General features: G+C 40.4%; 1 protein-coding gene across 1 annotated transcript in view; it reads right to left on the reverse strand.

Moving 5' to 3' along the window:
• Positions 1–13,024, reverse strand: part of kntc1 (kinetochore associated 1) — a 47,323-nt gene that overhangs the window by 33,378 nt on the left and 921 nt on the right. The window contains exons 3-30 of the mRNA XM_034148682.1: positions 12,710–12,830; positions 11,708–11,823; positions 10,156–10,234; positions 9,978–10,055; positions 9,861–9,895; positions 8,853–8,963; positions 8,386–8,479; positions 8,165–8,217; positions 7,949–8,061; positions 7,795–7,849; positions 7,586–7,684; positions 7,426–7,469; positions 5,984–6,046; positions 5,794–5,869; positions 5,455–5,580; positions 5,182–5,348; positions 4,694–4,805; positions 4,444–4,587; positions 4,296–4,352; positions 3,563–3,628; positions 3,083–3,202; positions 1,997–2,140; positions 1,813–1,908; positions 1,426–1,529; positions 881–983; positions 673–807; positions 466–585; positions 109–181 (exon numbers count right to left, since the gene is read on the reverse strand). Of these exons, the coding sequence (XP_034004573.1) occupies positions 109–181; positions 466–585; positions 673–807; positions 881–983; positions 1,426–1,529; positions 1,813–1,908; positions 1,997–2,140; positions 3,083–3,202; positions 3,563–3,628; positions 4,296–4,352; positions 4,444–4,587; positions 4,694–4,805; positions 5,182–5,348; positions 5,455–5,580; positions 5,794–5,869; positions 5,984–6,046; positions 7,426–7,469; positions 7,586–7,684; positions 7,795–7,849; positions 7,949–8,061; positions 8,165–8,217; positions 8,386–8,479; positions 8,853–8,963; positions 9,861–9,895; positions 9,978–10,055; positions 10,156–10,234; positions 11,708–11,823; positions 12,710–12,830 (2,704 nt within the window). The remainder of the gene's footprint in view (positions 1–108; positions 182–465; positions 586–672; positions 808–880; positions 984–1,425; positions 1,530–1,812; positions 1,909–1,996; positions 2,141–3,082; positions 3,203–3,562; positions 3,629–4,295; positions 4,353–4,443; positions 4,588–4,693; positions 4,806–5,181; positions 5,349–5,454; positions 5,581–5,793; positions 5,870–5,983; positions 6,047–7,425; positions 7,470–7,585; positions 7,685–7,794; positions 7,850–7,948; positions 8,062–8,164; positions 8,218–8,385; positions 8,480–8,852; positions 8,964–9,860; positions 9,896–9,977; positions 10,056–10,155; positions 10,235–11,707; positions 11,824–12,709; positions 12,831–13,024) is intronic.

The raw sequence follows: 13,024 nt of genomic DNA on the forward strand, positions 1-13,024 counted from the left end.
CAACACATGGAGGTCAGAGCCTTGAGTTACCTTAAGAGCTGGAACTGAGAGGAATACTTTGACTTCCTCAAGGAAAATGCTTCAAAATGGTGTAAAGTTAGTACTTACCCTTTTGGATTATATGCATGTATTTCAGAGCCTCCACCATCCACTGAGCTACGACCATCTGGTTCTTCTTGTGCTATCATGGACAAAGTAGAAGATCAGTGAATAATGAAAAGTCTGCAAGCGGAAATGCTCCCAGGGAGAAACCTTGGTCTATCAAATATGATCTATGAGTGACAGCAGAGATGCAATGTTGTAATTACATTTACTGCTCAGCAATAAAAAGCTGCTTAAAACCGTCTTAAAATGGGACAACATGAACTCAGTAGTCTGGAAATTACTTCAAGAAAATTAAGCCGTAAATACAAGATTGTAAAATGCAAATTTCATTTCATTTCAGACTTCTTTTCCTCTCCTCACCTCATCAGAAATGTGGTCTTTGTCCTCCAGATGCAGCCTGGCCCAGGAGGTGAGGCGCTCGATCACACACTCTGCCTCGGCACAGGACAGCTTCTTCAGGAGAGTCATGCACTCCTCAGTCTGAAAGCAGCATAAAAGACTTCCTATCAATACATCAAGGTAACATTACATCTAGGGGATTTCATATCTTCACGTGGATCAGCTTACCCTGCCTTGGCCGATCAGCTGAACGAGAAACAAGTAATTAATCTGCGAGGTGGGAAGTTTGTACGCTTCAGCTAAAGTCAGGGAGTCATCTAAGGACATTGGCAAGTCTTGCTTTAGGATGTATCTAATCAGCGTCTGGGGAAGATATGCAGAACATTACAGAGGGTTCATAGGCAGATCATCATTTCACATATTCAATCAAACTTACCAAAACTTGAGTGCTGTTAGAGAGGTCGAAGTTGCGGATCCCGTAGCCCCGGAGAAGTTTCCTGATCTCCATTAGATGGTAGCTCTCCTTTAAAAGCTCTTGTCTGGGAAAGATACCAGAAGAAAAGTTTTAGTTTTAGTGGACTCTGGATCAGTCTGGCCACACTAAAAAGGTAATAATTTTCATTTTGTGTTCTCTATATCCAATGGATTACAAATATGGCCATAAATCTGCAATTTGTTATCCTGATAATGTCAGAAATGGATTCAGCATCCTCAATAACCTCCAAAACCACTTCAAAATTGTTCAAATTAGCCAAGCCATTTTTTGTCTGCATAGGATATAATGCCAATTAACACAACTCATGCTAATTATGCAAATTGCCCAACATATGCGAGTTAGCATCAGGCAGTTTGTTATTACTGGGGACCCGTACTATACATTTCTAACATAAAACTTTGGGCCACTCAACATTTCCGCGTTCACAGTGCTGGCGACTTGACTACTTGTGTGAACACATGATAGTGAGGATTATGTAAACATACTTTGGTCCATCCATCTCGAGGTACTGCTGAACCAGCTGTTCTACCACTTTACTCCAGGGCACCACCGCTTTCTGCATGATCTCCAGCACAGCATCCACCTTCATCTGGAAGAAAATACAATACCGTGAGATTGAATAAACCTTAGAACAAACGTAATGTTTTTACGAGCTTATCATTATCTCTGCCAGAGAGGTATTGTGTAAGGCAGTGTGTGTGTGTGTGTGTGTGTGTGTGTGTGTGTGTGTGTGTGTGTTTTTGTCCACAGTTCCTCACGCCAATCATTAGCTTTCCTGTCGAATCAGCATATTTTCATAACTCCATGAATGAGTTAGCTATTGCGGGAATTTGGTCCAGTTTTTAATGAAGCGGGTTTTTACAGAAACTTACATCAGTATCATTTATGCAATCGAGCACCGCCACCGCTTTGGCTTCCCATTCTGTGAAGAGTGTTGTGGTCTGAGAGCTGCAGCGCTCCAGCAGATCCTAGTGAACAAAAGAGGACAATCATTGACCCATTTGGTATATGACATGTGTTTTTCCACCAGTGGGCATGGCAGTGGTGAAGTGTTACCTTGATGTACTGTAGGAGCAGCTCATCAAAAGGAGTCTCGTGCTCTTCGGCGTACGGCAGGATTCTGCTCTCCACCGTGGCCGCGATCAGCTCAGGAGCCGGCACTTTGTCCAGCATGTAGAACGCCACGCTCCTTACACTTCCCTTTAAAATATAGGAACATCAACACAAGACCTACTCAGAATGTCTCATAAACACAACTCCATAGAGTACTTACTGTAGAACAGGGGTGTCCAAACTACGGCCCGGGGGCCAAATGCGGCTCGTGGACCATTTTGAAATCGGCCCTCAGCAAATTAAAAAAGTACAACACACTTCTGCTTGTCTTATATTGTACTTCTTAAACATATATGTTCAAATATATTACACAGTAATCATGTGTTAATAAGCCCAATTTCCAAATAAATTCAGTCGATTAAAGTTGAAAACATCTTGTAACAAATCTAAGTTGATAAGAAAAAAGCCCAATAACACATTTCCTCGTATTATGAGCAATCTGAAGCTTCTGTTTTAAGGAATGAGCTGCTCACAAAGTAAATGAAACCTTATGGAAAGCTGTGATGTAGGCAGTTTTTTTTCTAACAGCATTTTCAAGTATCAAGAATAATTGACCTACATTGGATTGATTTTTCCAACTTATAACTGAACTTATGAGGCAATAAACCTCTAGGGAGTGGCCAAGCCCTTTGTATATCTTTCTGTATGTGGCCCTCGGTGAAAAAGGTTTGGACACCCCTGACTTAGAAGAATATTTTGCATAAGATAAGATAAACCTTTATTGATCCCCCTAGGGAAATGTAGGTGTTTTAGCAGCAACAGTAACAAGATAGAAACACAGGATAGTACAGGGAAGAGTTCACACATGGAACAGTTGGAATCACAAATACAAATAAATAAATCAAGTGACAGTATTGGATTAAAATCTAAATATATACAGTACAATTAGGAATATGTTAAGTACGTTATGTATGTTATGCATTTTGAAAGCAAACTTTTATCGGTATTTACAAGATAGTAAAATATTTCTTTCATGTTGGATATCGGAAGCTTGTTTTAAAATGTAATCAGTCACAAAAGGAAACAAACCTTCTCAAAGACTGAAAGTGAAAGTCTGCAGCTGTATTTCCTGTGGAGGTCCAGGAGCTGCCGGAGGTTCGACACCAGGGACTTCAGGCTCTCCACCTCTTCTGCACCATAATCATCATCCTGGGAAAGAAAGGATGGGAATAAATCATTAATTAAACAACAGGTTAAAATGTCCTCGCATCACCTTTTCTGGATTATTTGCCTACTGACCTGAAAGCCTTACTTCTCAGGGGGGGGGGGGGGGGGGGGGGGGGGGGAAATAATATTCCTCAGTTTTGTATGTTTGGTTGATATCAGCATGATGTGTATGTATATGCGTGTGTATACACATATTTTATCTATCCTTTGTGGTCCGTCTATATTATTGTGATTATGCAAATGAGGATGTGCTGTGTGGCTGTCTGTGGGGAAACTCAATAAAGAGTATTTAAAAAGAACGAATAGATCATATTTGTGGAGGCACCATTTTTTTGTACTTACAGACTTCATCTGTAGCGAAGGCAGTCCAAGCACGGCCAAGTCCAACCCGTTCTGGGGCCAAGCACCCTGGAACAACATATTTCAATTATAATCATTGTTTTTATTGCGAGTGATCCTTTTAGTTTTTAATACAACCAATTGAAAAACAACAATTAAAAAGGTGTATATAAAAATTACTGAGCAAGTGATGGACAATCCATTATTGTCATTTCAGCTTGCAATACTTTCCTTAAAGTGGACCTATCATGCTATATTTGAATAATATAGTGTAGGACCATACCTATATAAGGCATATTTATACTTTTTTTTTTTCAAAATACCAAACAGATCATGCATTTTAGCCATGCCTCATTTCGCTCAATTTGACAATTTATAGCTCTGGTTTAGCAAGGGCTGATTCAGTGAGAACAGCACCATCTAGAGGCCTGGCATATGTACTACAGCGTCTCCAGCGCTTTCGAACGGCAATGGCCGTGGCTGTCTCCTCCTGATTGGTGGAGTTGGCCCAATAGCCGTAGCGCTGGGTATGGAGGAAAATAGAGAGGGTTGTGTTTTCTGACACTTGGTGAGTTCCCTGGAACACATATTCATGTATAAAAGACGTACAAAAGTGCATTTTGCATGATAGGTCCCCTTTAAGTCATTCAAATAATTGATCATCACCATTGGTAGGTGCATAATTATAAAGCCCAGTTTTACTAAACTTTAAGCTTCAAATTAGGTTTGTTTATACCTTTTCTGTCAACTCCAGATTCCTTGCCCTCTGCTCCAGCCATCTCGCCAGGATTTTCTATAGACACATCAAGAAATAACTGTTACTACTGATACATAGCACCATATGGGGAAGATGGGTACTTAATCATTGAGAGGATGTATCCCACCTGTCCTGATGGAAGCACTCTCCTCACAAAAGGTACAAAAACGGTCCTGAACCAAGGACAGAGGTCTTCGGATGGCAGGTCCTCTGGGATAACATCGAGCACCGCTTTAAGATTCCTCTCGTCAAACTCCGCTGCAATGTGTCCCTGTCACAAAACACAGAAATAACACAATACACAACCGACCTTGAGAACACCGGGATATTTCTTACAGATTTGTTTTAACAACTGAGCGCACAGAGCTGTTCTTTACCTCATATCTGAGCCAAATGAGTTGTGCACCCTTCAAGTCTCCCTCTCTCAGGTGGGAGAGAATATCTCCCAAATTGTCCATGCTGTTCAGAAACTCAATCCATGCGATGCCACTATGGATGACAGGATAACATAAATGAAAAAATGGTCCATATGTGTGATTCAAAAACAAACTGCAGCTGCAACGCATAGACAGATACAAAAAGAATCGATTACTGTTATTATGCAAAACTGGCAATAAAATCAGTTTCAGCCTCTCAAATAAAGAGCTTTGCTGCTTTTTAAAATCATATTTACTCATAAAACAAGACATTTAAGGACATCAGCTCAGACTTTGAGAATCTGGGATGCACATTAACTATTTTCTGACATTTTATCAATGAAATAAATATTGGTTTAAGTCATTGGCAGTAGTTGGAGGTCTACAACAGACCCTATATTGGTAAATGTACTGTCGAACACAGGAGACCACCAAGAATTTGAATTTACTTGAAGTTGTCCAGGCCGTGCAGGCTGCAGAACGTAGCCAGCCTGGCCAGAGCCTCCTGGATCTGTAGAGAGGAGTATCGCGTGGCAGCGTGGTTCAGCATCTTCTCTGCCGTCTCAAAGGTCGGCCACGGAGCCTTCAGGCAGTACTCCACCACATACTGCTCATCCTGGGCAACGCAACAAGGTGTTAATACTTCATAACAAGTGTAATATGCTACGACTAACTATCGTCATTTTTAGAATTGTAGATTGAGATGAGGCGTAAACACTGACTGTGATCTTCGTCAGGTTGGTCTTGGCCTCCTCCACAAGTTCAGACCACACTCCCTCTCCATATCCGCCCACAGAGGCCGAGGCCAGCTGCTCCAGCACAAAGTCCAGCTTCACCTTGTACACGAGCTGAACAAACACAGGATGGATAAATGTGAATAGCCACGGTACTAGTAGTAGAAATACACCAGCAGTATAGTAACACAACTAATGTTGTTTTCTACTCTGAGAGCACAATTCTCTTGTCTTTTATTCAATTGTCTACTTAGGCAAATTTACATAAATAAAAAATATCTAGCCCTCAAAAGTCCCATAGATGTTACTTTTCTACTCCGCACTTACCTCTAAATCCAGATCAAATGTGATGGCAAACTTTTCAGCCTCCTCAAACATGTGTTTGTGAAGAAGTCTGCTTAGTCTGAAAAATAGAGGAGGTTGAACATAAGTCGAGTGATACTGACATCCTGTGGACAACGGCTGAATAATCTGCAATAATCAGAGAAACATCCAGTAAATAATCAAAATGAAATACCTGTTCTCCGGCAAAGCCTCCGTGAAGCATCTGACAACAACAGAAGATATCGGCTCTCCACGACTACTTGAGGAACAAGAAAAAATCTCCACTTATTATTTCAAAACATTTACCATATCTCTAAAGTACTGTCTCAACGTCTTAAAGTGCACCTATCATGCTAATTTTAGGCAATAGCACGCTTTTATCCAAAGCGACTTACAATAAGTGCATTCGACCAAGAAGATACAAACTTGAAGAAAACAGAATCATATAAGTACATCAGGTTTCATGGAGCCAAAACATTTCAAGTGCTACTCAACTGGCTTTAGATAAGCCAGTCCTTTGTTAGTATATAAGTGCTTTGTTAGTAATTTTATTGCTCGAAGTGGAGTCGAAAGAGATGAGTTTTCAGTCTGCGCCGGAAGATGTGTAAGCTTTCTGCTGTCCTGATGTCAATGGGGAGCTCATTCCACCATTTAGGAGCCAGGATAGCAAACCGACGTGTTTTTGCTGATGGGAACTTGGGTCCCCCTCGCAGTGCGGGTGCAGCGAGCCGTTTGGCTGATGCAGAGCGGAGTGCACGTGCTGGGGTGTATGGTTTAACCATGTCCTGGATGTAGGAAGGGCCAGATCCATTCACAGCATGGTACGCTAGTACCAGTGTCTTGAAGTGGATTCTAGCAGTTACTGGAAGCCAGTGAAGGGAGCGGAGGAGCGGTGTGGTGTGGGAGAATTTTGGAAGGTTGAAGACCAGACGAGCCGCTGCATTCTGGATGAGCTGCAGAGGTCGGATGGCACATGCAGGTAGACCAGCCAGGAGGGAGTTTCAAACAGATCACCCATTATAGCCATGCCTCATATCCCTCTATTTCACTTCCTGTTTCAAAAGTGCTGATTTGGGGTATAAAGCTTTAAAAAAATTAAATAATTGATAAAAAATAAAAAAGGAGGGGGCTGAGCTCATGCGGGACCCGGCAGCTACTGTCTAAACTAAATACTGCGGTGATGAAACGCCATATCATGGATTATCAAGGATTATTTATGAAACAGGATGGAGCTCAAAGGCTTTCTCTCTTGCCGGTTATACCACAAGGTGAGTTCCTTTTTATTTCCTGCTTCTTCACACACATGCTCTCCAGTACAGGTTAGCTCTGAGTGTTAGCGATGGTAATGTAAACATGGACCGACCATATTACGTCCAAAACAGGCGGGCATTGTTTCTGATAGGGCCGTGGGTGTAAAGCCAGCCTACATTTCCGATATTACGTCATATTGGACGCAAATCTGGATCAGCTCCGTTGTTACCCCGTTTTTAGAGATTTGGGTACGGAGGAAAAGAGAGGGTTTTATTTTCTGACGCTGCGTGAGTTCCCTGACACACCGGGGACACATATTTATGTATAAAAGACATCAACAAGTGCATTTTGCATGATGGGTCCCCTTTAAAGAACATATCCCACCTTTCTGGGTCCTCACAAATCCCCTCCACTAAATAGATCGTATCCTGAAATCAAAGGATAAAACAGGTCATTTAAATGTGCAGGAATATTACCATCTAGAACGAGCACATGTCAATAGATGCATACATAAAACCTTATTGAGTAAGTGTTGATTGTTTACCATGTTTATTTTTGTCTGGACAAGACAAGAGACTGAGGAGACATCCAGAGAGTAGCAGACCGTCATGGAGGGCAGACATCGTATTTGCATTGAGTTGATCTGAAAAATAAAAACCAGTGTATTAAGATCAGAAGTCTGAGCTTATTATACTGGGATTTACGATAATAATCATCTATTGAAATGTCTTTAAAAAGGAGTAGTTCTGCTACCTGACTGTTGTCTTGCTTAGTCAGTGTGATCATCTTCATGCTGCCCGTGTCTTGGCTGAAATACACACATTTAATTAATTACAAATAGATGAATTAAGGCAAATTCCTTTGTATATTCTATAGCTACAGTACTTGAAGAAACATTGATACTCACGCCACCATGGAGGCAGAGCCACATTCTGTAGTGAGTTCAAAGTCATGAATAGCAAGATCCGGCCAGCAGTGAACCATGACCAGAAAGTGTAGGTCCCAAAGACTCAGGGAATCCTGCAAAAACACAAAGTCACCTATTTGTAAAACTCACACACTTTTAATGGAAACTCATACAATGGAATACACAATAGATACATGTGATGCCAACAAAACTCACCTCAGTGTCAAGAACATACAAGAGGTTGTCTGCCACCACCATCTTCCTCACACCTTTGGAGTAAACATGAGGAGAACAAATGTGATAACATCATCACCATGTTGTGTTTTTACCCAATACTTATAATCTATATACATCTGTGTCCAAGAGCCTGAATTTTTGATTCATCACTAAAATGTTAAGTGTCTTAAAAAAGGCACATTGACAAAGAAAGACCTTACCTGGAATTAAGCTGTTGTCCACAGAGTGAGTAAGACACATCTTGGCCTGATGAGGGTCCATCGTCCAGTGAGTCAAAACATTTTTGTTATCCCCCTGTAAGGGTAATAATGTGACAATTTACATAGAGAAAAACATATAAGCTATAACTATCATTTCCTGCAAGGTTTTTTTATGTATATGTATATGTATATATATATATATCATAAAACTTAATTTAGAGTTTGTATAAATATCCTGGTAAAGCGTAGTTTCAATTTGATCTTGAAAACACATTTCATTTGCAGGGAAAGGAGACCTGCAACAGCAAAGTATGAAAGGGATTGAAGTAAAACAAGTAATAAATATTTTAAGTACCCTTGTCCTGTAATATGCTTTTATTCAATCTATACTTTTCGACAACATCAAATACACACGCAACCAATGTATCAAAACTGCCTTTGGTAAATACACTTTTTTTCTCACTGACCCCGATCATTAAGTGGATTTCGGGGCCCAGGTTGAACACGAGTGCTGTGCTGCAGCCCTCCTCGTGGTGTTCGCTGGTGGAGCAGAAGTCTATCTTCATGAGCGACTGGAGCTGAGTGGAACAGAAGATTATTTAAAGTTCTGCTGTAAAGAAAAGTTTGCATTTGTATGAAAAGCAGGACACACACACACACACACACACACACACACACACACACACACACACACACACACACACACACACACACACACACACACACACACACACACACACACACACACACACACACACACACACACACACACACCACACACACACACACACACACACACACACACACACACACACACACACACACACACACACACACACACACACACACACACACACACACACACACACACACACACACAACACACACACACACACACACACACACACACACCACACACACACACACACACACACCACACACACACACACACACACACACACACACACACACACACACACACACACACACACACACACACACACACACACACACAACACACACACACACACACACACACACAACACACACACACACACACACAACACACACACACACACACACACACACACACACACACACACACACACACACACACACACACACACACACACACACACACACACACACACACACACACACACACACACACACACACACACACACACACAACACACACACACACACACACACACACACCCCCCTTGCTGTTAAATACCAACCAACTATGTGCAATATGTATATATATGCCGTTAATAACTTTGCAATATATACTTGGTTGAAGTTCATAAGAACAAATACAGGATGTGTATTTTGTAAATTGTGTAACTTTATTTTATTATAACTTTAATACTTTTTTAAGCTTGCTTCTTCGTAACATTGAGCCGTCTTGCGCTTTTTCTGCTGTAACAACGTACATTTCCCTTCTGTGGGACTAATAAAGGTATTCTGATTACCTCTTTCAAAGATCCCATATCCATTTTTTCAATAGCTGTGTAAACAAAAGAAGTTTAATTTAGTTAACATCTGTCTCCATCATAACTTTAACCCTTCTGCACTTGATGTTTTGATACCCGTCTTGATCTTTGCCAATGCAAGGTTTGAAATGTGGAAGAACCCATCCTCTATAAGAAGGAACACATGGCATATCCCTGTGAAGACAAAACACATAAAAAACATGAAGTTAGGAATTCTTTCAGATTTCCATTGCATATCAAACCCTCATTTATCATATTCAAATAGGAAACTTGCCCAAGGATGCTTTGTCCTCCTCTATGGTGAGATAGCGGAATGTTTTCTTATCTTCATTGGATGGTTTCTCTACCAGCGCCTACAAAATACCCAACATGTTAATGTACATTCGTGAAATACACACTGTGCAGCAGCTCATTTAAGAAAAAGACACAAAGGTATGTGGATTATTTTGGCGGGGCCTTCATCTATAGTTGTGTACTTTTCTTTGCTGTAGGTGAAATCAGACAGGTGACAGTTTGAGGCTAGACACAGAGGGATCATATCTCATGTAATCCTACTAGGGATGCACCATTATGCACTAAGTTTTGATTTATGTGCTCTACTTGAAGATCATTTGAATAAACAAAACTGTTCGTAGTTTTTGTAGTAAACAATTGAGTTTAGATCATGTTATGTCAGTGTTGTTGAATTAAAAATAAACAATATTTACTAACAAATCTTACCTGCAGGTGGGCATAAACTACAGGTCATCTTTACAAAATTAAAATTAGATTATCTTCTTCTTCTTCTTCCCACCCCTTTTCGGATGTGTGATCAAGTAGATTATTTGTTTATACATAATTTAGAATCAGTTATATTTTTGTATATCAATTTGACTTTGATTAATTTTGTATTGTATAATAATTCTCATGTAAACATATTGTTTTACACATTCAAAATAAATCTAATCTAATCAAAGAATTATTGGTATCTGCCACGAGAAGTAGGTTATTTACGGTTCTCAGTATCCACTAGGGATGTAACGATACCAAAAATTCACGGTACGATAATATCGCGATAACAAGTCCACGGTACGGTATTTAAGAAAAAAATAATTAGTTTTAATTTTTTTTTTTACTTGAAAAAATGTTCTTTATTAAATAATAAATCTGATTTGTAGAGCATTTTAGTAGGATAGTAGTATTTTAAAGTGACAGTAACAGACAGTTTTTTTACCTACTAGTACTACCAAACATAGCATTTTCTTTGTGCCACTGCATCTCACAAATAAACAAGGACATTTAATAATCAGACCCTGCAATAAAATAAATCAAGTTTCACTTTAGTTTTTCAAGTAACTCAACTCAAACTCACTCAGCATCATCAGACAGGTTTTTTTAGGAATATGAACATGTCCATATTTCCAGGTAGAAGCTGGGATGTTTGGGCGTTTACAATATCCCCTGCTGTGGAAAAAACTCTCTCGCTTGGTACTGATGTTGCTGGGACAGCAGTGGTCTCGTTAACCGAATATTTGTTTTAACAATGACGGAAACATCTGAAAGCAGTCTGTCATTTTGACAGATTAGAACAAACTCGGAACAGCGCCAAAGTTTCCCCGCAGCGAGGCTCTGGTGTTTGCCGTGTTATGCATGCCCTCCAAAAGGAAATGATATAGTTTCCAAACCGTACAGATCATTGAAATGTCTGGGAGTTTTTGCTTTACGCTGTGCGCGCTCCCGCGAGGTGCATGCATATCTCGGTGGGCATGCATAACACGGCATAAATTATATCATGCTTCCATAAATCCTAGACTAGTAGGCTCTATAGAAATCATGCAGGAACAAACCCGGGTGAGAAGGATTCTCTTGTGTGGAACATAGATCAAATGAAGGTTTCCATTTCTCTCACAGACAACCAAAAACTGTCCTTCCAGGCAGACATCAACGGCATCCACACCGGTTTCTGAAAAAATAAGTTGCAGTATTAACAGTTGTTACTCAGGAAGTCAAACTGCATTGATACAAAAGGGCATGATGAAGTCTGGCATGTGACTGAACCTTTCCAGTATTTTCTAAATGATAGTTTGGATGATAATGTAGGCATTAAAAAGGACATTACAGGAAGTAAAGAGTGTGAAGACAGAACTCAATTGGTATCTTGAGAAGAATGCGTTCATTGATCAGTCATTGCTCTGCTGAATTTAACCTTATTTCATGGGTTGTAATACTGCATTGTTTAACTTATCTCAAAAACATTGTCCTAATCTAAAAGACATTTATGAGTGACTGGCTTTGCTTTAAGAAAACTAATTTGTCCTTCTTCAGAAAATATAACTTCTATCAATGTTTAAGGTGGCAATATACCTGTGATGCCCCTGTGGGTTCATCAGTAGAGAGGGTGTGGCTGTTCTGTCTGTGCTGCATTGGCTCCAGTGATTGCATTGATTGCAGTAACTCAGGGCACCTGGGTCTGGTGTCCTGCAGCTATTTAAAGCCTTTCTGTGCTCGCTCTGAGCTGTTTTATCAATTTTTATGCTTTTATTGTCTGTCCATAGCCTTTATGTACCGTCTATTAATTCTTATGTATGCCTTTTATCCTTTTATCCTTTCTTATGTGTGCCTTTTATCTATTAATGTAATATTATATTTTATTATAATGTTATGTTTGGTGTGAAGCACTTCGGTAAACCCTCTGTTTTTATTATGTGCTATACAAATAAAGTGGATTGGATTGGGATGAAACCAGTGCTCCCCTGATGCGAAGATCAACGCACTACCCCACTGAGCCACCACCATCCCCAATTTCATACGATTGAAATACTTGAATAAAGATGATGGTAGAAACATACCAAAATCCAGAAGCAGCAGGATGGTTTGATAGATCTGGTCAAACAGGATAACCGTCTTGTCCGCCACAACAATGCTCCAGTTGGACCCACTGGAGGAGCAGAGACGGGGATCTCTCTGCACCTGCAACACCCAGCATTACCATCAAATCACTCTAAAGTCTGCTGCCGTCTGGCAGGCGGTACCGCAGCATGAGGTGCCGTCTGGCAGGCGGTACCGCAGCATGAGGTCTAAAACCACCACTCAGAGACAGTTTCATCCCACAGGCCATAAGAATGTTAAACACCTGCACTTTTGAAAGAACATACATAACATTA

Source organism: Trematomus bernacchii, unplaced genomic scaffold, assembly GCF_902827165.1.
Source record: "Trematomus bernacchii unplaced genomic scaffold, fTreBer1.1, whole genome shotgun sequence".
In the NCBI taxonomy this organism is placed as follows: domain Eukaryota; kingdom Metazoa; phylum Chordata; class Actinopteri; order Perciformes; family Nototheniidae; genus Trematomus; species Trematomus bernacchii.